The 24,417-nt window shown below is 44.5% G+C and overlaps 1 protein-coding gene across 1 annotated transcript; it reads left to right on the top strand.

Moving 5' to 3' along the window:
- Nucleotides 1-1,672: 1,672 nt before the first annotated feature.
- PRDM13 (PR/SET domain 13) lies at nucleotides 1,673-16,941 on the top strand. The gene is made up of 4 exons (XM_026726532.2): nucleotides 1,673-1,914; nucleotides 4,328-4,459; nucleotides 4,584-4,704; nucleotides 12,833-16,941. Exons 1-4 carry the CDS (start codon nucleotides 1,768-1,770, stop codon nucleotides 14,404-14,406), a joined length of 1,974 nt encoding a protein of 657 aa, XP_026582317.2. The 5' UTR covers nucleotides 1,673-1,767; the 3' UTR covers nucleotides 14,407-16,941.
- The last annotated feature ends 7,476 nt before the right edge of the window (nucleotides 16,942-24,417 follow it).

The raw sequence follows: 24,417 nt of genomic DNA, 5'->3' as shown, positions 1-24,417 counted from the left end.
CGGAACACATCTGTCACTGCCGTGTGAAGGGCAGAAGCATCCTTCCGTGATAGATAGCCCCAGGGGTTTCAACAGAGCTTCCTTCCTACTAAATTTTAAGAATATTAGTTCCCAACTATGGGACTGAAACCTAACGCTTAATTCCCACCCTGTATTAAAGTCCTGCAGTCAACTCCTGGCTTCCCCTGAGTTCATTGGCATTTCCTCCCAAAGAAAAGCGTTTTGTAAGATTACTGTAAGAAGATTATCTTCCGAGAAAGATGCAGTTATTTCAATAGGCCTGACTTGAAAATACATTGAATTGAAATGTGGGCAACCCTTTGCTCTCTCTACGGTTCTGTTGAAATATTTAATGGCGGTTCACTAATACAAATGGATCTCTCTCTCTCTCCCTCTCCCTCTCCCTCTCCCTCTCCCCCCCTCTCTCTCTCATCTACCTATCTGCTCTCTAGCTATCTAACTATCTTGTATTAGCTCTCTCTATCCCATGATTATTTCCTCCTCTAAGTCTTGAATATGCTGCTCTTTGTGCAAATAATTTGCCAGACTCTTTGGTTTTGTTAAGTAGAGATCCAGACTTGTAGCTTTTCGATTTATTGTTCTAAATAAACAGAATAACAGACTTGGAAGTTAAAAAAAAATGTGCTTCCTGAATCAAGGTATGGGAAATGCACGCCAAAGGAGAAGCGATTCTCATAATCTCTGGTCTTGTTATACTTTCTCTTCCTTATCTGAGTTCCAATGCTAGCTCCTTAAATTCAGAAAAAAATATTTCTGCCACGTTTTTAAATGCTTCCAAGAAAGAGGAACGCTGGCTCTCGGACAGGTGAGTCCAGAAGAAAAGGAGACTTAAGGAACGAAGCAGGTCTCTAAGTAAACTTCTGGCCTTTAAAGGAGCCCTGAAGTCGGCCATATAGCAGCGTTGCTCTTTCCTTTTTAAAAGTGTAAGCATTTTCTGGTGTTTTCCCATCAAGTACCTGCCCAATTTCTGTATGGCACACGCCAGGAATCAATAGAAGTTAACAAGGCCTCCAAACATTTCCCCCCAACCCCCACCCCAGCCCCTCTTTGTTTAATGGCCTTTACAATCCCGCAAAAGGAGGGTGAATTAAAAATCTTTGAAGTCTTCTGGTGTACAAAAGGCTCAGCCAAGTAGACTTAAAACACTCCCTTCTTTTTCCAAAACTGGTTTGTCGAGGAACAATCGGAGGAAGTAAAATTTATGGAGAAATTATACAGTGGATTTGTCACTTAAAATATCGTAACTGTCTCGGGGACAATCCCTCATGCTGAGGATTAATGGTCTCTCCAGACCTTTGATTCACCAGCGTCTTTTCTTTGCCCTTGACAAATTGGATTTTTAGGAATGGGAAGGTCGCCTGGGCCATTGTTGGCTGCCCCATTCCAGAAAAAAAAAAAAGGCCCTTGATTATGCGCTGCGGAGTGAGGGGGGAGGAGGAGGAGGAGGAAAAGGGTCGGGAAAAGCGCCATGTGACCCTCTCGCATGGAACTCGGCAGCTGCTCCGAGCGCTCAACTTCCCTCGCCGCCCCAACCGGGCGCCCTGGAGCACGGTCGTGCCAAGGGGAGAGCCCTACCCCGTGTAAGCAATTGAAAAGGCGGCGCGCACCCCCGGCCGCGTCACTCTGGCGGGCGGAGAGAAGACCAGGGCGGCTCAACCCCCGCCGCCGCCGCTCTCCGCTCACTCCAAGTGCGTCCAGAGCGGGACCAGCTTTCCCAGCGCCGCGGTCCTTTGCCCAGAGGCAGCGATGCTAAGCAGCCGGGCCCCCCCGTCCGCCCTCGGCATCACCGCGGACAGCAGCATCCCGGCTGGCCTGCGCCTGGGTCCTGTGCCCGGCACCTTCAAACTGGGCAAGTACCTGTCCGATCGCAGGGAGCCGGGACCCAAGAAAAAGGTATTGCTCCCACACCTGGGCGGAAAAGCACAGGGGGCAAACCCGTAAGCCCAGTCGGGGGAGAGGAGGAAAGGGGAGCTGATCCCTTCTGGGGGTGTGGGGGTTGGGTGGGATGGGGGAAACAGCGAGCAAGAAACCCTATTTTTCTTCTCTCCTCCGGCCCGCGGAAGGAAAAGGGCAGGGAAGGGTTTGGATCTCTGAGGTTTCTAGGATGGGTGACCCCCTCTTTCTGACGCCATTCAGACGTTTAGATTTAAGGAGAGAGCTGGTTTTGGGTGCTTGGTATTTCAACCTACCTCATACACACAAACACAGACAGACAGACCCACAGACAGACAGACCCACAGACCCACAGACAGACAGACAAACATAAATTTACTGGCACGCATTATTTTTCCTTCTCCATCCCGAATGGCTTTTGACACTCAGAATAAGTCCCCCACCCCACCCCTCGATGTCTCTTCCCAAATAACCTAAGGGCGGGGTTCATAATTAGAGCAGTCATTAAATGATCCAGAGGTGTCGGGATGGTCGTCGGAGTGAGGAGAAAGTGGTGGCAGCACCGGGTCCTCTAGGTAGGAGAGACTGGCAGAAGTGTGAGCGGGTAGCTTGTTAAAGCAAAGTAAGCCGTCTTGGAGCACCGCCACCCTACAGGCAGTTTCCCCGAGGCACCAGTAGAGACTTACTCCCACAGTGGTAGCACATACGTGCACAGGTATAGAGAGCAAAAAAAAAAAAAGTTTGCAAGCTGTGGATTCATAGAATCGCCTAATTTTTCACCCGTCTTTGTCAAGGTCAGGTATGATGCAAAGAATAACTAGGCAAGTTTTGTCAATGGAGCTTTGGGTATGTTGGAAGAGATGCCTGCTTGCACATCCCAAGCCATTGCTGATATAGTCTTCTTTTAATTCTGAGTTACGATAATAATAAGAACATGTTGATCCGGATGAAATATTTCTATTTAGCAAAAGGAACCGGGACTATTTCCAAAACCCAGCTCTGTGGGACATTAGTAATATTTTGGCATCCCAAACCCATAAATGGCTTCCAGAATAGAAATGGTGTTGTAGGAATATGAGACTTTGTCCAGATGAATCTAAGAGGAGGCAACTTGATGCCCAAGTCCAGCGATCTGTCACAAGTGCCCCCCCCCCCCCCGCCCCCTTCTTGGATTCTGAATAGCCTTTAATTGTTTTTAAACGCTCTGCCAGAGTCTTCAAATTTATTTCTCATCTGGCTCCCTCAATTGCTCCCTTTAGCATGTCTTTGTAAGAACGATGTTTATTGCTCAGCCTTTCAAACGAGGTAGCTTCTCTTTCCCACTCCCCCACCCCACCCCCATGTTCAAGCAGATTAATGAAAGACAAGAGAGATTTGGTGACTAAACCGAGTCACCTACCGTCCCTCTCTGTTGAGATGATTCATTCATTAATTGCACTGAAGGGGACTGAAGCCAGGAAATCGGTGCACAGATTTGCCTGGGTGGGTGGAAAACATTAATAAAATAAAGCATTTTGAAAGGTGTCTGCAACTAAACATTTCAAGTCGTAGAGTCAGGGCAGACAGAGGAAGTGAAAGGAAAATGAAGTGCTGGTATTCCCCCACCCTTTGTTTTTTCACTTGCCAGAATTTTTCTGAAGCAACATGAGGGAGATCTGTCACTTTCTGCCCGCTGTGAGAAAACAGAGCAGCACAAACCAGTTGGAAGCCTCAGTTCTTCTAAACTCAGAAGGACTTACTTCGAGGAAAGAGACAAGACCCTTTATGGCCACAGTAGTAGCTCTATCACCTGAATACTAGCCCTTCAATTTAAGTAGATCTGGCCCTTCCTTTACCCCACGGTGCCTAGGCAAATCCATTCTGAGGGTCTTTTAGCAGAAATAAACGAAAACCAAATCAAGCACTAGGCTTCTCTTCCACAGTTACTACTTCTTTAAAGACAATCTACGTTTACTACCGACTGCATAGGTGTTTGCCAGTTCAGCGCTCTAATAAATCCAATGTCCATTAAAAGAAAACATTCGTCTCATTCAGACGTTGCATTTGCAACAGCGGCTGTAAGTGGCCGATGTTTGCTCCTCTAAGGGTGTGATTTTCTGCACCTTGACCCAGCGATAAGCCCCGACGGAACTTACTTCGGAGTGGATGCTCCTGGCGCTACTGGCAATCGTCTCCTGGCTGCAGCAGGTTGACTAAGCAGCTCAGCCCGCCGATAGGTCCCTTTTCTTTGCAAACGGCAGGAGTCCTTCCTAGCGTCCAGCTTTGTGGACCTTCATCCAGGGAGAAGGAACTCGAGTTAGATCCCGTCCAGGGATTGGAATGCCGGTTTTTACGAACGCGCGTCCTGCAAGGCAGAGCAAGCCAATTGCCAAGTCTCTGGTCCTAAAATTGACCGGCTTTCCCTGTTTTCCAGGTGAGAATGGTGAGAGGGGAGTTGGTGGATGAAGCGGGAGCCTCGGCCGTGGAATGGATCGGGCTAATCCGGGCTGCCCGACACGCGCAAGAGCAGACCCTGGAAGCGGTGGCAGATCTGCCGGGGGGACAGGTACTGGCCTCCTAGCTTGCTCCCGGTAACTGGAGAGGCGGATAGGGGGCACCGTCCGGGTCTGGAGGTGGCAAGCTTTGCCCCTTTGAGCCGCTGAGGGTCTCAGTTTCTCGTTTCTTCTCAGATTTTCTACCGGGCATTGCGAGACGTCCAGCCGGGCGAGGAGCTGACCGTGTGGTATTCCAACGCTTTGGCTGAGTGGTTTGATATCCCGGCCACGGCGACCCCGACCCACGACGAGAAAGGTAGGCTCCTGCGGGCGAGCGGAGTTTGGCACTGCCGGGAAGCGGTGCCAACTCTGGCCACTTCCAGTCCCTGGATGTCTTGCGAGCTAACTTTCCCCTGGGGGAACCGTCCGTTCCGCCTCTGTTTAAAGTCCCAAAGGTCTTTAATTCGTAGGACTTCGATCCTATTGAGCCCAATGGGATTAACCCCACAACCCCCATTGAGGATCTGGCTTTCCTGCAAGAGCGGACACACCCGCGACTCGGGCTCAACCTCGGGAAAAGACTGTGCCTTATCGCGCCACGCGTTCAACTCCAGTGCTAAGGAGGCGATAGGATAGGAAGCTGCGAAGCCATCGCAAGCCTCCTACCGCCCCACTCATAGCTTATCCCGTATAACCAGGAGAAGACAAGCTCCGTCTCTGCTGGCTTAGATGACAAGCCAAGCCTCTATGGAGATTCTCAGTCATCCAGGTCATGGTTGTCCCAAAGAGACTTTTTCAAGAGGCAACTGGACTTTCTGTTTTTTCTTTGAAGATGTTTCGCTTCACATCCAAGAAGCTTCCTCAGCTCTGACCTGAGCAGTCAGAGCTGAAGAAGCTTCTTGGATGAGAAGAAACGTCTTCAAAGCAAAACCAGAAAGGCCAGTTGCCTCTTGGAAAAAAAAAATGCACCTTTGAGATGGCAAGCCAAGGTTCCTGAAAGATGGATGGGTGAACAGCCCTAACAGGCAACATATTTACGTTTTAAACACGAAGCCTACAGAGCCTTTATTTGGCAGTAAATCCTACCGAGCCATCCTACAGTGTGTGTGTGTGTGGTGGTGGTGGTGGTGAATTTCTCGATATCAAGGTATTTCTTTGCGTCCCGCTAGGACTTACACCGGAAGAAAAGGATCAGTCGGATCAACTCCAAATTACCAGTGTAAAAATGGTAACTGGCAGATTTAGGTTGATCTATTCTGCAAGAAAGAAAGGGAGGGGAAAGTAAGCGGGTAAAAGAGAGGATGGCAAAGTAAAATGGACCTCCCTTGTTCTTGATTAAACTGGGCAGTGCCCCCTCCCCCCTCTCCTGCAGAGAAACGGCACAGAATTAAGGAAGACTAAGTGGGCCACCTTTGATGATTGGAAACCAACCTTAGCTTTGGGGGGAACCTGAGGGCTTCAGTGGTTCAATGAAACAAAAGGGGCGGAGATAAGTTTCTTGTGGTTGGGGGTGGGGCTTGGAGCTTTTAGTTTCCTTTTTAAGCTTATGGTAGGGTTTGCTCTATATTCCCTGTTTCAAAAGGCTGAGAAATGGTCGGAGCAGAGTCTCGGTGGGGTGGAAAAAAAGGCTCACGAGTCAGCAATGCAAAATCTTTTCTTTTAAAAAAACACATTTCTTAGAAATAGCCACTATCAAGCAGCAGTGGGTCAGATTCTTTGCCTGCAAAGTCCACAATTGCTCATTCCATCCTTCTGGGATTTATTTATTTAACTCAGGGGCCCCCAAACTTGGCAACTTTAAGACTTGTGGATTTCAACTCCCAGAATTCCTCAGCCAGCTAGCTATGTTGAAGTCCACAAGTCTTAAAGTTGCCAAACTGGAGACCTCTGATTTAACTTATAGGCAGCCCCAATCTGGCGTGGCTTTGATCTCCTGTCTAGAAACCCTGTGTTATAATTTGCATGCTCTCAGTCAATGTGCTAGAATGGAAAAAGTCTCCACCAAAAGTCTACTCCTGATGTCAGTGATTGCTTTCCAAAGTTTCAATCTAGCATTTTCCAACTTGGATGCAAATTCCAGTTCTGAGTTCAAAGAAGCCAGAGTAGACTTCAGACAGGGAACACAGTCCTAGATTGTTATGGGAACAAAATTCTGATTTTACGTATGCAGGATTGTAGTGCATACTTTCTTGTACAGAACCTATTCTGGCACGTTATACTTTGATGTTCTCAATCAGCCACTGTTCAAAAACGTTCGACATCCCCTTTTAAGAGATATCATTGTTTCATTATTCCCCCTCAATCTTTCTAACCCTGGGGACACATTTCTTTCTTTGGGCGATTCATCAATGTTGGTTACAGCAATTTTATGATAAAGTCCTCAACACTTTATTCTAGGATAAGGAGCAGGAGAGTAACCAAGCCAATAACAGGTGGTTTTTTGGGCAATCATACAGGGAGCCTAAAGCTTTTTAAAAAAAACCTTCGTAGTCTAGTTTAGAGTTCTGGGATTTCCTAGCAGTCTCCCTTCTAAATGCAAACTAGGATTCACCCTTTCTAGCTTTTCTTTTTTTAAAAAAAAAACTCAGCCACCTTGCCCAACCTTGCATGTTTCGCATTAAGCTCCTTATCCTTCTCCCTTTTCCTGGGAGAACGTCTCATTAGATCCACCTTCATACCCAAAGGCAATTCTAACTGTGGAGTTATGGTCCAAGGGGCCACCACTGGACCATAACTCCACAATTAGAATTGCCTTTGGGTATGAAGGTAAGGTGGTACCTGAGCTGCTCTGCAATCAGACAGTCAATTCAGGATCGCACTCTTCTCTTGGTGCAATTTTTTTTTCTTGGTCTACTCTCACACTGAGATAGTGATGAGATCTTTGCTTCATTAAGCGAATGCTGACCTAGGCCGTTCTAAACATGACAACTAATAATACAAGAGCCTTTCTAAAATTGTTCTTTTAATCACCCATACTTCGCCATGAGGTTCCTGCTGTTGCCAGGAGCTGCCCACAACGTCCCCATGAACTGAGCGTTCTCTGGAGTTTTTAAATGTAGAGTTAATCCAATTAGAACCAAAGAGGTCTGGTTCCCAGTGAATGTGCCGCAGGGCAGCAAAATCCTTGGCAAGGAGTGAGACTCACTCCCCAGTTACTCTTTATTTATTGATCGAGGCCATTCCTCAAACTTCCATCCTTGCTTCTGGATGCTGCTAATCTGAAACGCGTAACTCCGGCTGCTCCTCGCTTTAAATGACCTTAGGAAACCTTCAAAGGCCGCGGGGAGCGATCCTTTTCACTCGAAGAGATTCTCATCTACCCTTGGGGGGAAAAGTCCCTTTGCATATAGAACATGTCGAGAGGGAAACGTGGCAGAGCAAACGGCTTGGAAAGACTGTGGCCTTGACGACTGGAAGTGTTTGAACTGCTCCATTCAGCCGGTGCAGATTGAGTAAACGAGGTGCAGATTGAGTAAACGAGGCTCTTAGGAGCAGGCTGAAAGCGGGTGTGTTTCTGTCTGGTGTGGGGTGGAGGGCAGGAACCAAGAAACTTTCTAATTAGGCTTGCTACTATTTCCAAGCCATCGCCGCTTAAAACTTATAGGTCAGTCACAATTTCTAACATCTAGTCTTCCATTCCTAGCAAAGTTCACCTGCTTTCTTCCCTACTCTTTCAAAATAAACGGGTCACTAATTTGGACTGAGAGCGGACAATTTCTAACGCACTCGAATACTGAAGAGATGATGACCTTTCCTTTCTCTCCTTTCCCCCCGCCCGCACCTTATCGTTTCAAAAGTGAGCCATGTAGAAGCGAATTAGGAAGCCGATTAGAGGGGGAAAGTCTGGAGATAGCCAGTGGGAGGGAGAAATAGGGAACTCAAACACTTAAAATGAAGTTTGTTGGACCTCCTCAGCCAGAATGGCTGATGACGATCAAGGACGTTGGGTAGCAGCCCAGTTGTATTTGGGGATGCCTTTTTTCAACCTGAACTTCTTACAATGTGTTGGACCAGGACTCTCCTCACTTACAGACAGAAAACCCAAAGCTGTTAAGAACCGCCCATCCTGAGCTTCGCTGGCCAGTTGAGTCAGCAAGCAAGAGAAAAAAAAATCCCAATATACGGAAGCAACACTTTATTAGATCCCATAAGTTTTATAAAGTATTTGCAAGCTTTCAAGTTTGGGAGAACCCTTCATTAGACAAGTGGACAGAAGCCGCGTAAGGGAACCTAGCAGAAAATGTGAACTATGTTTGTACCAGATTAGTGCTTAGGCGGAGTGAAGGAGAACCTTTGCGCCTGCAAACTGAGCTTTGGAGGTTCCCTTGCTTCGGAAATATACACTCCAATCAATGCATTAAAACGGTTTCTACTGGGCCTCCAAAAAACCAGCTTTGTTTTGCTGACTTTAAAGATTTTTAAGTTTTGTTCTCCCCACCTCCCACCCCCAACGTCCCATTTGAGAGATGACCAGCCATATAAATCAATCGACTGATTGAAAAAATAAATGAATTAATTAATAATAAATACATGTGGTTTTTTTTCAGCAGAAGGGAGGTAATCTCTTCAAGTTTTTTTAAAAAAAATATTGGGAAACTAGCACGAAGGTCCATCTCCAATTTTTTTTAAAAAGAACAGGTTCAAATGGATTTAATTAGCCACCAATTAAGGCAGTCACAGAATGTATTTGCAAATAGTAATTAAGTCTGGACTTAAATAACTGAAGAACTGAAGGATAGTGTTTGCCCTATTTTTCTCAGCGCAACAGTCCCACCCCAGCTGTTATAGGAATACAACTATTAGTTTATTTGTGAGATGTTGTATTTCACCCAGCGTTTCCTTTAGGAATATTCCTTTAGGAATATACTTCCATGTCTATTCCCCCCCCCAAGCCTGTGATCCGAAAAAAGCTGTATCCCCAGATTGGTGGGAATGTTCATTCTTGGGTGACCAGCAATTAGGTCTTATTTTTAATTCGTGTTAAATTTCGACTCAGAAAGAATTTGCAACCCCTTCCAGATCTTTTTGTTGCCTGCCGTTTGACAAACTAACTTTTTGGTTCCCTATCAAATGATGATGATTAAGGTCTTCTCTTCAAACCCGAAATTTACTTTAGTGAGGTTTCCCCCACAGAAGATTTAATATCACTGGCCAGCAAACACTCTTCGTTTTTCCTCTCCACCCATAAACCACAGGACACAGCGAACATAGACGGCTCAGCAATGGCCAGAAACTTCACCCGACCTGAGCCGAGACGCTTTCACTCACTTCGGAACAAGCTAAACATTTCAGGAAGGGAGCTCGAAGGCCATTGCCTTTTAAATTAGATTCCTTATGGCCCATCCATCTATTCCGGGCCATTGTCTTGCCTGGTAAGGAGGGGTTCATGAGCGTTAGATTGCCCTTTGTTCCCCGAGTCCGTTCCCTGACATACGCCACCTATTCTGTCCGCGTCAACAGATGGGCCGCCGGACCCGAGCGTGAAGGCGGCAGCTGCTGGCGCTGGCCGCCTCTTCTAAGTCCAACAAGCAGCCTCGCTGCAGCGCTCGCCGCCTTCTCCAGCTTTATTGCTCTTGCTCCGCTGTCACTTCTTCGCCCCTTCTCCTCCCCCCAAAAAGGAGAAAAGTCCTCAAGGGAGAAAGGTGCCCACAACTGAAACCCATACGTATTATCCAGTCTTTCCACTATTCTCAACCAAGTCAGATGCGGATTGACTATTGCAACCCGATTCAGATTCCCCAAAGCTTTGATCATTCCACTGCCTTCTGGACAGAAAATTGGGATAGAAATTTCACAAGTGGTTGAGGGATCATGCTGTCCACCGTTTGGATTACAAAGAAGCAGCTACAAGGATCTTTTGAAACTGCAGCCTTAAGCATGGCAGGTCTGCTTGTATTTACTAAGCTGTATTTCTGTGTAAGGAAGCATAATGTTTGGCACCAAATTAATAACAACGTATCACTGGTTAAACTCATGCTTTCTTATGAAGAATGAGACCTTAGAGGATGAACTGATTTTCAGTGGCGTAAGTTGGCTCACACAAAATACCTTTTCACAGGATGCCTGAAGCAAGCCAAAACTTGCAAAGAATATCAAAATACCCCTTGGCACTTTAAAGGAGTAACAAATATATCATTCAATCAATTATATGTATACATGCATGCTTGATTTGGATAAGAGCAATTTGTGAAGAAAAGTGATGGGGGATGAAATTGGAAATAACTGAGCATTGTGAATATGTGTATTGAAAGATAAGAGATACATTTATTGCATTGGTGAATCAATTAGCCCACAAATGTTGATTTTTTTTTCTTAACAAAAATGCAACTATTTCCTCAGGAATTTTGTGAATTATAATCATATAAAGGGTCTATAAAGAGTCTTTATTCAAGAATGGCTACCATAAAGCATGACAGAATATCTTGGGAGGTTGAAGAGTTTTGCTGCTGTTTTATGAATGTTGACATTTTAAACATCCGATTTCATGTATTTGTTTGTGTAAATATTGGCTATTTATCCTGAATAGAGGCAGAAAGCTCTTGCTGCCCAAGATAACATATGCGTCATTGGAAGATGTGACTATGGAAACCCCTGACATTCGAAAGGACATCATTAGGCTTTCCAGAATAGGATAATTCAGGCATCTCACTTTGTAACAAGATATGATTTGTCTATCTATAGCACCGCTAGTGGTTGTGCTTGTTGCTCATAAAGAGTAGGGAGAAAAAATGGAGAGGGAGTGAAATGGCATTTACAAAGAATAATCCATCAAACAAAATTCAAAAATCATCTATAAAATCTGAAAGTTGCAATTATATAGAGTCCGCAGTATACCTGATATGCATAAGAACTAATTAACATATGCAGAGAGACAAACTTATTTTGACAGAAGGCAAGAGATGAGACTGAAATAGGTTGATTCATTTTATAAAAGAACTTGTAATTTTATTACTGACTCAATTTAAATTCAAGATAGCTGATTGTGACATCCTTGCCTGCTCAGTTAATCAGATACCAAAAGCATTCAGGACAAGAACTCAATTCTTGCAGTTGTAATCAAGGGGAAGATAGCTTCCAGGTAAGAGGAAAGCAATCTGGCTTCCCCAGTAACTGCACATTATGTGCATGCATCTTCCAGCACTTGTACTATGGGTTGGGCTGGTCAGTTCAGATTTTTGGTTGCCAGACAGATCAAGTGCTTCATGTTAAATCAGTTAAAATAGTACATCATTAATGACCTGAGTTGCTGAAATCTATAAATAGATCAGAACAGGGCTGGGAGTACTGATAAAATAATTAAGGGGAATTACCAGTGAGGACCCAGAGCTTTCCAAAATATTAGATGCGCAATATGAGGGTCTCTTTTGAAATTGACAAATGGGATTTAGAGGACCCCAAACTTGGCCAAGAAATGTTGGTTCAGTACATGTCATTTTAGAGATAAGTCAGGCTTGCCATGATTGTTAAATGACTCACCCATATTATCTTTTAATTATTTTACATTCAGAATTATTTTTAACGTGATCAAACTTGACAATTCTCCTTTGTGTTGCCTTTTCAGTTTCTAGTGTAATAGCAAAAAAATTTTTTTGTTACTGTAGAACTAACCATAAAAGATTATTCTTGATCTCCAGTGTTAAAAAAGAGTCTTAAAAATAAATAAATTAAAATCAAGCCCTGTTAACTTAAAGTTTGGAAATAATAATAATCATTATAATATTATATATGCAAAAACAGCTGCTAATCCCAAGTTCTTGGAAAGGAATCAATAGGTGGGTTAAAAATCTAATCTAAACATCTGGCTGACTATGAGACTAACGATAATGTATTGAATTTGTGTCTCTAAGGACTGTAGAGGTATATTACTTAAACTATTTCAAAAGTTCTATTTCTATGATGGCACATTTTCTACCACTTCTACCATTCTCACAACAGTTGTGCGACTACAATTGCTTAGAAATAAGAAATGGAGAAGTCACAATTATGTCAGATTTATAGAATTTGCTCTCATTTTGTAATGAGAAGGAGAAAAGAATCATCTGCAATATCCAGAACTACTACAGGTTGATACTCTACTTTACTAGCAAATGTGCTTTAGGGCAAGCTCACCCACCCGCCTAACCCTGCTTACCAACACAATGGAGACTAAAGTGATATATTAGTATATACGATATATTAGTAGGGTGAACCAAAGCCTGCCAATTCAGAGATTGTTGGGAAATTGTTTGGACTCATGAAAGTGGGAGCCCAAAGGAACAACTAATTAGGGAACTACTAACAGGCAGCAGTTACACTGACCTGCGATTCAACAGATTTCCCTCAGCCGCCCCCCATCACCTCCCTTCCCTTCCTATGTTCAAATCCTGAAATCTTTTGTCAAGTCGCGCTTGTCCTATTTCGGCTTGTGCTAACAGCTCTCCCGGTTTGTTTTTTCCCCTTGCCAGGCGAGGAGCGCTACATTTGCTGGTACTGCTGGCGGACCTACAAGCATCCCAACAGCCTCAAGGCCCACGTCCACTTCCACTGCGCGCTGAACCACGGCCGCGGCTTTGCAGGAGCGCCAGACCACCACCACCACCACCACCACCGGCCCGGGGAGCTCTTCGCTACAGCTCTGAAACCGGCAGCCGCGCCGCCTCCGAAGCCCCCTTGTCCGGCCGCGTCCCGAGACGCCGTCAAGCGGGAATCGGCCGGCTCGCCGTCTTTAGCCAAAGCGGGCGGGAGCGGGCGCAAAGCCGCCAAGGCCGACCAGGAGCGAGCCTTGGATATGAGCGTGGGCTCGGGACGGGGCCCGGGACAGTTCTGGGGTCTGCTGGGCAGCACCTCCGGAGGCAGCAACGGCTTGTCTTTCTATCCCGGAGTGAGGTCGGCCTTCAAGCCCACCGGCCTGGCTAAAGAAGACTCGGCCGCTTTTCGGGAAGAGGGCAAAGGCGGCGGCGGCGGCGGCTTCAGCAAAGCCTTGGGGAGCCTCAAGCCCGGCCGCGTATGTAGCCAGGCCGGCGGCTCCCGACACCCGCCTCCGCCTCCTCACACCAAATGCCACCCGTCCCCCCACCCGCCGCCCGGCCCGCCGCCGTCCTCTTCTTCCGCGGCGGGGCTGGCTTATTCCGGCGCAGTCCGGGGCTTCCCTTTCCTGACGCCCTTCGAGGAAAACGCCGCCTTCAAGCACGTGGAACGCGGCTTCTCGGCCAACCTTTCTCCCCCCTCGGGCCGCTACCCGCGCTTGGCGGGCGGCGCGGGACTCCACTTGGAGCGCTTCGCCGCCTTGCCGCCCTTTGAAGGGCTGGCGCCCTACTCGCCGTCCGGGGACTGCCCGCTTCCGCCTCTCCTGCCTTCCTTCGCCGTCTACAACGGCGAGCTGCTCTACAGCGCCCCCTGCTACCCGCTCAACCTCCACTTCGGCAATCTCCTCAAGTACCCGGAGACGGCGCCCTACTTCGGCGGAGCCGCCGCGGCGGGCCTCCATCCGGCCGAGTTGGGCTCGCTAGCCGGCGTCGACCGCGAGATGGCTCTGCACACGCATCAGTTCTCGGAGATCGCGGCGGCCGAGAAGAGCCGCGGCCGCCTGGAGAGTTTGCCGGCCGGGCCGGCGGGCCCGGCTGGTGGCAAACCTAAGACGGGCCACCTGTGCCTCTACTGCGGCAAGCTCTACTCGCGCAAGTACGGCCTGAAGATCCACATGCGGACTCACACCGGCTACAAGCCGCTCAAGTGCAAGGTCTGCCTGCGGCCTTTTGGCGACCCCAGCAACCTGAACAAGCACATCCGCCTGCACGCCGAAGGCAACACCCCCTATCGCTGTGAGTTCTGCGGCAAGGTCCTAGTCAGGCGCCGAGACCTGGAAAGGCACGTCAAGTCCAGGCATCCGGGCCAGAACTTGCCCAAAGGCGGCGCCGAAGAGCTCCAGGAGCCAAAGACGGATAACGAGAGCGACGTCGACGTCTGCTTCACGGACGATCAGAGCGATCAGGACACCGGCAGCTGCGGCGGCGGCTGCCGGGCCAAAGAGCAGCAATAAAAATAAAAAGAACCGGGGGGGGGGATGCCATAGGGCCGGGGGCGGGTCGGACACGACCCGGGGGTGACCAAAGCTGCTAGCCTCCTCGGAGTGAACTCTCTCCTTCCGCTCGCTCGCTCGGAGGAGCTGCTGAGTATAATACTCAATTCAACCGACATACCGTATCCCAGGGCTAGTAACCCAGGGCTAGAGAAAGGGGAAGCTGTTCGCCCAGTTGCTTAAGTTCAGGGTATTCTCAGGTCTGCCCGCAAGAAATATCAGTTGAGCATCTGTGTGCCCGGTACTTTCCCTGCCAATGGCTTCAGTCAGCCTCAGCCAAAAGGGGGCAATGGCAAAAAGTTTGCAGGGCTGACCAAAACTTCTGAAGGACCCAGGGGCTTTTGGCAGTTCCGGTTCAGAGGTTTTGTGTGCAAGATGGAATCACACCATGCCAAAGGAAACGTAATCCTGGTGCTGTTCCATCCAATTTTCTAGGTTCCCTGCCTGCAGGATTGGTCAGTAAGTGGGTTGAGAATGCAGAACAAGCTCTGCTACAAATGTGATTGATTCAGTGTGTTGTGCCAATAGCTGTACTTTATCAACTGATGATAGTGCCAAGAGATTCGGGTTGTCTTTGCAAGCAAATTTAACTTAGCCTAAAATCCTACTAAGCTGTGGACTGACTTCTGAATAATAAGATTGGCCTGTTGCCATTTCCATCCCTTAGGTTTCTTTGGCAAAATATCCAGCTGTTTCACATGTCACAATGGACTGGGTAATTCTTAGGCCACCTTGCAATCATCTTTGTGGCAGTATAAAGCCTCACTTCATTAGTGTTACTGGCAGAAAAATGTTTGGATGCCATTGTAAATCACTAGTGAGGAAAGCAATGTGGTTTCCACAGTAGCAAACTTTATCTAGCCCGCTGTTTTATTAGTTTGAAGAGGGTTTACATTGCTACAGGAAAGTCTACAGTCACATGTCACTCCACAGGGAGAGCAAGCTGTTTGGATTATCACACTCATATAATTAGGGATTGAGAGTTACTTATATAATATTTTAGGACCAGGCATTTGGCTGAGCTCTAAGCATATTTAATGACATCTTAAAAGTGTCGCTTCGGGAAGTCCCATTCCAGCAGTAAAATACCCAAGTAGGTTATGGCTCTCATGGTATTGTTGAACATTCTACCAATTCTTCAATGATGCTTTGTGGGCTGCTGGTTCCTGCCTCTGGTTTGATTTATCTTATCATGGCTTCACTTTCACTGAAATGAGCAAGCCAGGAAAGGATGTGAAAGTGGGTGAATGAACTCAGGGTGAAAATGTCTGCACTCTTTAAGTATTTACTATTTGGAAAGTGACATTAGGAAGGAAGACCACACTCGAAATAATGCATACAATTCTGGTCACCACAATATAAAAAATATGTTGAAACCCTAGAAAAAGTGCAGAGAACAAAAAAAAAATGAGCCTGGAGGCTAAACCATATGATGTATAATTGAGGGAATTAAATATATCTACGCTAACAAAGGTAAGGTTTAGGGGAGACATGACAGCCGTCTTGCAATATTTGAGAACCACAGAGAAGAAAGGGTTGACTTACTCTTCATAGCACCTGACAACAGGACAAGAAGTAACCCATGGAAGATCATTAAGGAGAGAACTAAAGAGAAATTTTCTGAGAGTTAAAACAATCAGTGGGACAACTTGCCACCAGAAGTTGTGGGTGCTTCATCACTGGAGGTTTTCAAGAAGAGACAGGATAGCCATTTGTCCAGAATGGTGTAGAGTCTCCTGCTTGAGCAGGGGGTTGGACTAGAAGACCTCCAAGGTTCCTTCCAACCCTATTATTCTATATTCTAAGAATCTTTTTCTGAGGGAAGAAACAGCTCCAAAGGCCATTACTTGCAGAGTATTAGTTCAATACATTGGGAATTTTGGAACAGCTGATCTGTTTCTTTCCATAACATTTTAAAAATGTGCCTTTTTGTGGGGTATTTGGGAGGTTGCCTGCAGATAAGAAGTTAACTTTCCCCCCTTATTTGTTCTGGCCAGCACTAAGATATATATTTTGATGAAAAACCTGCATTAAAAAAAGTATAATATTCATTCAATATCACAAACATTGCTGGCCGCAATAGCTGTTTTCTACCTAAAACAGATTTTACACAACAACTTCAATCTCATTTACAGGCTGATATGTGTGGATTTACTTCTGATTGAACATTTTTATGATCCTGCAGGGATGGCAAAGGATAGGATGTCAGCAGCCTGACCTACTCTCCCATTAAAATTTATTTGTAACACGATATTGTAATATGGATAACATTTGTAAAATAAAAACATGAAAGCATGACCTCTCAAGCACACTCTATATCATTTTCAAGAAAATACTTTTTTTGAATTTTGTAGACAACATGTGGTGTATGCTTTATAATGAATGGTGTACAGTGGAAAGTATTTTGGTCTCAGTTACAGGTTGTCATTTTTAAGACAATAAAGTTATTGATGAACTATTGTTTAACTTTTCTTAGATTTTCAGTCTTTTTCTTTTTTCTTTTGTAAAAAAGGCATTTGAAACTCTTCAGTACAATACAGCATCAACAGAGGTTCAATTAGAAATATGCGTTTGATTAATATTAACTGGCACTTTCATCTTAACCATTTCTTTCAAATGAAGGGAACCCAATTGCTGTCTTCACATAACACCCTGACCAAGTCAAATAACAATCTAGCAACTTCATTTGCAAAATACACTAAGTTTTTTGTTGTTTCGTTAATCTTTTAGTTTATTTGTGGCTTATCTATTATGTGCACCACACCCATTTGATTAGTTTATGCTTGAATAGATTGAACTAACTAAAAAAATTAAGTTAATTCATTAGGCAGATTACAGTAAGCGACTTGTTTCAGAAATCCAGTAATGTTACTGGTCCAAGTAATAATTGGAATGGAAACTTCATAGGTGGATCAAGACTTCCACAAAATTGTACTGAAGGCACGCCAATGATGTCAGGTGTGGGAAAGTTAAAATTGGAGCGAAAGGTTGAATCCTTAAGTCTCTTTGCTAGCAGCTCCCAATTTTGAGCAAGAGCCAAGGAATTCATGGGTTTTGGTACAGATCCTGCATTCTTTTTAGGCAAGTTCTTAACACAAACATGTAATGTATTTTTCTGATGTTGCTACACAATGGACTGCAGTCTGCAAAAGTTCATTACATCAACAGGGGCAAACTGCACTTATTTATATTCCACAATGATTTAAGCCTCATTAAGACTGTGGTAACAAAACTTTCTTTCTGATTTCCTCCAATTTCTTGACAGGTTAACAATAAGCAAGCAAATAAAGAGGTTGTCAACAGATTTGGGGAATTTTCATTTTTTTTCTTTTTAAATTAGTTTAAATGGTAATATCATTATAACATTGGAGTTTCATACCTTGGACTCTTTTAGCTTCCCTCCCGAAACAATAACTGATAACTCTCTCCCGCTGGAATTAAAACCATTAGAAAATAAGAGATTCAAATCTTAAAACTAGGGAAGTCTTGTAAGGGGCAAAAGCATTTTAACAACCCATTTCTGTGGGGAGGGTTTTTCTGAACAAAATATTTGATTTTCGACTATATGTAGACTACAAAAGATATGCATTTATAAATCGGGGACAGGGGAACTCAAACTGCACATTCCAGTTTTAAAAGGGGTTTATTTTTAAATTTTATATGACGCCCACCTCACTATCCGAAGTGATTCTGGGAGGCTCAAAGGAAAGTGATCGAAGGAAAGTGATTCAGAGCATGAGCAAGTGAGATTTGAAGCTTTTGGTAAAATGAGAAAGTGCACTTTTTTTCCCAATCTGATTCGTGGCTGTTCAGAAGCACAAATGCCAACTCTTTAAATATGATATTTCTGCTCTTTTGCCACAGATTTCAGTGGGTATTTTGAATGTTTGGACATGGGGAGTCTTGAAGCATAGTTAGCTTCTCTTGAGTCAGAGCTGTAACCCAGCCTTCAACACCCTGATGCCCATTACATGCCTTTTAAGGCACACCAGCCATCATCGCAGCTATTAAGTCCACTCCAATACAGCTGGAGGGAGTCAGGAGTTTGCTGTTGGACTTTCGAAGGAAATCCAGCCCAATATAAACGTGGGAATCCGAAAGGAAACCCTTCCCGTGTCCAGAGTCTCCCAGAGTATTTCTCCTTTCCTTTGGTGGGTGAGGCGCAAATATTGAAAGCATGCCCATCTTCTTTAAGGGCCCGACCGGAAATCCCGAAGCTTTTGGAGATTCTGGAGGACCCCAAAACATTGTTCTCGTGAGCCGGGGAGGGGGAAACCGCAGCCAAGACAACCTGCAGCTGTTTTATGGGGAGCGAAACGCAAACTCTTATTGTCTGAAAGCTCAGCTCCAGGGCCGTTCCAGCCCAAGAGACGAAGAGATGGAGCTGAAGGAGAAGCCACCGCAACTTCGGTCTGAACCTTCCCGTTTCTCTCGGACTTCTTGGTTTCTCCGGACGCCCATCAACCTATTCTGCAACATTTCAAGCCGCGGCTCGATTTGAATGAGGGAAGGTAGGATCCAGGCAGTTTGCAGTGACGTCGTCGCCCCCGCCTTAAAACATGAAAACCAGAAAAAGTAAACTACCGTAGCTTCAGGACTAGCCAGTGATGGTCTCATCTAGTTCGGGTAATGAAACATCTGCAAGGAAACAACCAAACTCAGAGAACACTAAAGAATCCTCATTTCAGCCCCAAGGTATCCACTCACACTTGGCAAATAAAGAATTCCATTCCGTTCCATTCCATTATTAGTACAAGGAAAAGTCTTGGAGCAGCACGTTTCTCATCACGGCTTAAGCGTTCAGATGACTTCTTCAGCCAAAAGAAAAATCGTAAGAGATATATGAGAGAAAGCCGTTGCGTCGGAAAAAGGTCGATCCCCGTCATCCAAAGCAGGAGGAAAGTAGGCTCTAAGGCAGTCGACTTTCAGGCAGGGTCACTCTACCAAAGAACCGACCACGCTAAGGGCAGAGCGACGCGTTTGCCCCAACAGGGAGGCGAGGAGCCGACTTTAGAGCTGGCGACTCGGGTAAACATCCGCTGAAAACGCTCCGAGTCATGGATTGAGCCAGCGTCCCATTTCTTCCGAGTAAAGGGCGAATATCCAAACCAATATCCCGGCCCCTCGCCGGTCACCATCCTCCTGCAGTGAATGGAGCTGGTTGCTTTCAAGCCGTCGCTTAGCCTCTTGGGAATTTTAGGCCTTCCTTCCCTGCTGCTGGACTTGTTGGTTTCCATGAATGCTTAGACAGTTTGAGATCGAAGTCCTCCTTTGAATTACAACAAGCCAAAGTGACTGACACCCTACTTCAGTCTTCCATTTCTGTCGCAGCCATTTTATATGAAATAAATAAAAATAAGATGAAATATGCAAACCAAATACACATAAAAGCAAATCCTTAAGACGACTTTCAGCATTCTGTTCCAATGCTGCAACCTTTGATTTCTGCTGGTGCAACTCCTTGCTCTGCTTATCTTCAGAAAAAAAAGTTGTTTCTGTTGGTTGGAGATAGCCTTAAGCATACTGCCAGATTTATTGATGACATTTTTGGCTGCTCCAATCTGTTAGGAATCTAAACTATAAAAACACAGTAAGAAACAATTATGTCTGGCAAAGGAAAAAGTGAGAGGAGGGAGAGAAGACAACAATGGCCTAACAGACAAAATGGTCTAACAGTCCATGGGATCCCTCATGAGCAAGGTGAATTTATGCATGGTGATAGAGCCTGTTTTTATAAGAGAGGGCCAAGGTGGGAGAAAATGGTGTTCCGGAAGACAAGTGCTATGATGGAGAAGGCTCATTTCCTGAGTCCCATTAGGTAATATTGTTTAATTGATGAGATCTGAGGTATGCTGACTCCTTCAGATTGTGGGAGATGGGTAGAAACTGTGGGATATAGGCAGATGCAATAAGATGAATACAGTACTTGCAAGTCTCAGAGTATCCCCCTTCTCTCATATCCCCAACTTGAACAATCTGTAAGATGAATTTGAAACTTGAGTCCTATGGCAAATTAGTAATATCCATAAAAGCCCCAAGAGTTTTGATAAGGATTTCATTTAGACATGGATTTTCTACTTTGTACACTTTCTGTCAATGCACTTTGAGCCACAGTGCTAAAAGGAGATGTCTAAGCCTGCTGGCTAACAAAATTGAGGAGTGTGTGTGATTGGCCTACAATCATTCAGCTTGCTTCAGTGCTAAAGATGGACTAGACCTTGAATCACTCCATTCAGCCTCCAGCATCTTCTCTCCTCCTTCTCCCTCTCCCTCTCTTCTGCAGCATCTTATTAATCAATTATGGGTTATTTCAGGCATTTTTCGGATTATTTCATGGTCTGTCTTTCTTTCTTATTTTCTTTCCTTCCTTCCTTCCCTCCCTCCCTCCCGCCCGCCCGCCTGCCTGCCTGCCTTTTTGCCTAGAAGTGGAGGACGGGGTGGGGGGAGCTGATGTGCTATGGTCCATGGGATTGCAAAGTGTCAGACATGATTTAGCAACTGAGCCACAATGTTTTGTAGGACTCCAGTTTCCTGGAGAGAGAGGCAAGATGAAAGCCAGTGATTCCCAGGGGCCACAGAGTCAATGAAAGGCTAAAAATAGCTGATCAGATTGCAGACAATGAACCAGAGGTGGTATTCAGCAGGTTCTGACCAGTTCTGGAGAACCGGTAGCGAAAATTTTGAGTAGTTTGGAGAGCTGGCAAATACCACCTCTGGCTGGCCTTGCCCCTATCTATTATCTGCCTCCCGAGTCCCAGCTGACTGGCTGGGTCTTCTTTGGTTGCCTTGCACAGGAGAATGGAGCTGGAAAGCAGGTTAGTGGGGTAGGGAGGGAATGGAAATTTTGCAGTATCCTTCCCCTGCCACACCCACCAAGCCCCACCCACCAAGCCAGAACTGGTAGTAAAAAAAAATTGAATTTCACGTTTCACTGAAAAAAGTGAAAGTCATTAAGAGTGACTTACAAACCCAAACAACCAGATTTAATCTTCTTGATAAAATATTTGTAAACCAAAATCATAGAGCAGTTCCAAAGTGAGATTTTCTTATGCATTTTCCAGGTAGCAAAAGATGCAAGATGCTTAGAATAACATAGAAGAAGAACATGATAAGTGTTTTGCTCTATAAGCTCTGATAACCCACAGTTCAATTCTACTGAAACTAATTAGACATGATCTTCCAAAAAGAGCCTTTTGGAACTCTTCAGTGGAAAAGGGCACTCATACTGGTATGGGAAATTACAGCCAGTTAAACTAGTTAAATGGAATTCATATGCTATTTTCATGCAGGGCTAATGATAGTGGAGAATATATGCACCTTAGAACTGAAATGTTCAGATCTTAGTATTTGCTGAGTTTGGGGTTTGTTTGTTTTTCCAGCAAGCATTTCATTATCAGACTCGGTAATCTTGTCGGTTCTTTGATGCAAGGGGAGGAGGATTTGCTGGTGTTTAAGCTGTGGCAATAATGACATTATCAATTTTAGAAATGAAATGTTTAGAAGAAGAAAAAAACAAGCTCAGTGAATATCGAGATCTAAACAGTCATGTATGTATGTTATGCAGGGGAAAATTCATATGTGCAGCAGATTTGAGGCAGCTTTTGTGAATTTCAATAAGAAAAAAAGGCCCTTACTAATAATATCCAGATGTTAAATTCAGATTTATATCCTAAATCCAATTCATGCTGGATCTTAAAGATTACCATTTTCACCAGAGAAGCAACAGCTTCCAGCTTTGTGAAGTTTCCTGATGAATTACCGTAACTGTTGCAGTAACCATTAGCAATGGGGGTATTATTTTTAAATAATGTTTGCAAACCCTATTTTTAAAATGCAGGATAAATATTGCCTTGGGGCAAGAGGATAATTGTGGTGTTCAGCTGGACAGAGCTGGAACACTTTAGGCAGAGAGAGAAAAACTGATTTGTTTTTTTTATAGCAAATATATTACAAAATGCATTAATTCTTTTCCATTTGTACAGTAAGTATAAATATTAGAAACACAAAACCACAGTATGCAAAAGGAAGAGTATTTTCTTCCTATTAATATCAGCTATTTGTAAAATGAAATTTTATAATATGGAAAAACAAAGACAAGTCAGTGACTTTATTATATAAAAAGAAAGTGAGTTTCCACATTCACATAGAAAAAAAACAATATCTTCTAAATTGTTATTTTAATATAAACTGGTTTCTAAAATCTTGATGAAGCACTTGATATTCTAAACCTTTTGGTGTGAAATTACACAGCATTTTAATGTTATTAATATTTACTTATACTGGAATGAAAAACTAATGAACATGACATTCCTAATAATTTATTAGGAAACATGCCCCTGTGAAAGAAATAGGTGTTTTTAAGCAAAGATGGTTAAGGCTGAAGCTGAAACTGGGAAATACAAGAGCTAAGCATAGGCAGAAGAAAAAAAATCTGAAAGGTCTCTTAGAAACCTGGAATTGATGGAACAAACTCTGAACGTGAATTAAACCCAACAGCTGTTTTTGGACAAGAAACAGCAATGGCTAAGAGAGTTCGGAATTCTTCCACTTCCAGAAGAAAAGAAAAATAGCATTAAGGATGATGTCAAACATTGAGTCAGAATGATTTCTGTGCCATCACCTGGAGGTAAACAAGAACGTGTCAAAATCAGGTTGAACAGCATTTGAGTTCACTGGACCATACCAAATAAATTTTAGCAGCAGCAAAATGCTTTCAGGTATGTTCAGAATCAATCCAGTGAAATATTCTTCCCTGCACCATCCTGGATTTTGTATTATGTATTTGTTCTTTGCAAAAATTGCAGAAATAGAAAGGAATTATATTAACATTATGAAAATATGTAATTACTCATTTTCAAATCAATATACTAAAAGGGGGATTATTAATTCTATTCAGTATGTTCTATACTTGATACAATATGTCATACATGTTAAGGGGAAAAAAAACCCTGATTGCAAGCATTTGGTATTTCTACTACTACTACTACTACACCCAACAGTTACTATGCAGAGTGCCACAGGGTTTATTGCTATCTCCTCTGCTATTTAACATCTCGATGAGGCTGCTGAGTGAGCTCATCCATTGCCATGGATGCCATGGAGGTATCAACAGTATGCTGATGATATCCAATTATATATCTCTGCCCCTGATGAATTATGTGATGTCTTAAACGTCTTAACTCAGTACCTAGAGGCTATGAGAGTCTGGATGGGGAACAACAGGCGGACACTGGCAATACTCACTGGCTTTGTATTTTGGAGTCTATTGGTTCTAGGACTATGCCACCATTGATGCTGAATGGGGTTGCACTGCCCTAAACAGATCTGTTATGTGATCTGGGGATTCTCCAGGAGCCACAACTTCTGTTAGAAGAGCAGGGATCAATTATGGCTAGAAGGCAGTGGTGGGATTCAAAAAATTTTACTACTGGTTTTTGTGGTGGACGTGACTTGGTGGATGTGGCAGGGGAAAGATACTGCAAAATCTCCATTCCCACCCCACTCATGGGGGAAGGTTACTGTAAAATCCCCATTCTCTCTCCATCCCACTAGCCTGCTTTCCAGCTCTGTTCTCCTGTGCAGGGCAACAAAAGAAGACTCAGCTTATCAGCTGGGTCTTGGGAGGCAGAGAAGAGATGGGGGTGGGGCCAGTCAGAGGTGGTGTTTGCCGGTTCTCTGAACTGCTCAAAATTATCGCTGAGGGTTTTCCAGAACTGGTGAGAACCTTCAGAATACCACCTCTGGGAGATTCTAAATCATCCATGTCATGGTTGTCCCAAAGGTGCTTTCCCCAAAGGCAACTGAACTTTCTTGGTTCCCCAAAAAAAAAAAACCTGTTTTGCTTCTCATCCAAAAAGCTTCTACAGTTTTGAAGTTTCTTGGGTGAGAAGCAAAACGTTTTCAAGGGGAAAATAACCCCCAAATGTCCAGTTGTCTTTTCAAAAAGCATCTTTGGGACAATCTCCCCTTAGA

This window comes from Pseudonaja textilis, chromosome 1, assembly GCF_049901715.1.
Source record: "Pseudonaja textilis isolate UNSWEBS1 chromosome 1, rPseTex1.2, whole genome shotgun sequence".
Lineage (NCBI taxonomy): Eukaryota > Metazoa > Chordata > Lepidosauria > Squamata > Elapidae > Pseudonaja > Pseudonaja textilis.
This window is presented reverse-complemented; position numbering and strand designations above follow the sequence as displayed.

Coding starts and splice junctions, on each gene's coding strand:
- PRDM13 (XM_026726532.2), top strand. CDS start 1,768: ATGCTAAGCAGCCGGGCCCCCCCGTCCGCCCTCGGCATCACCGCGGAC. Junction 1,915..4,327: donor AGCCGGGACCCAAGAAAAAG/GTATTGCTCCCA, acceptor CCTGTTTTCCAG/GTGAGAATGGTGAGAGGGGA. Junction 4,705..12,832: donor CCCGACCCACGACGAGAAAG/GTAGGCTCCTGC, acceptor TCCCCTTGCCAG/GCGAGGAGCGCTACATTTGC.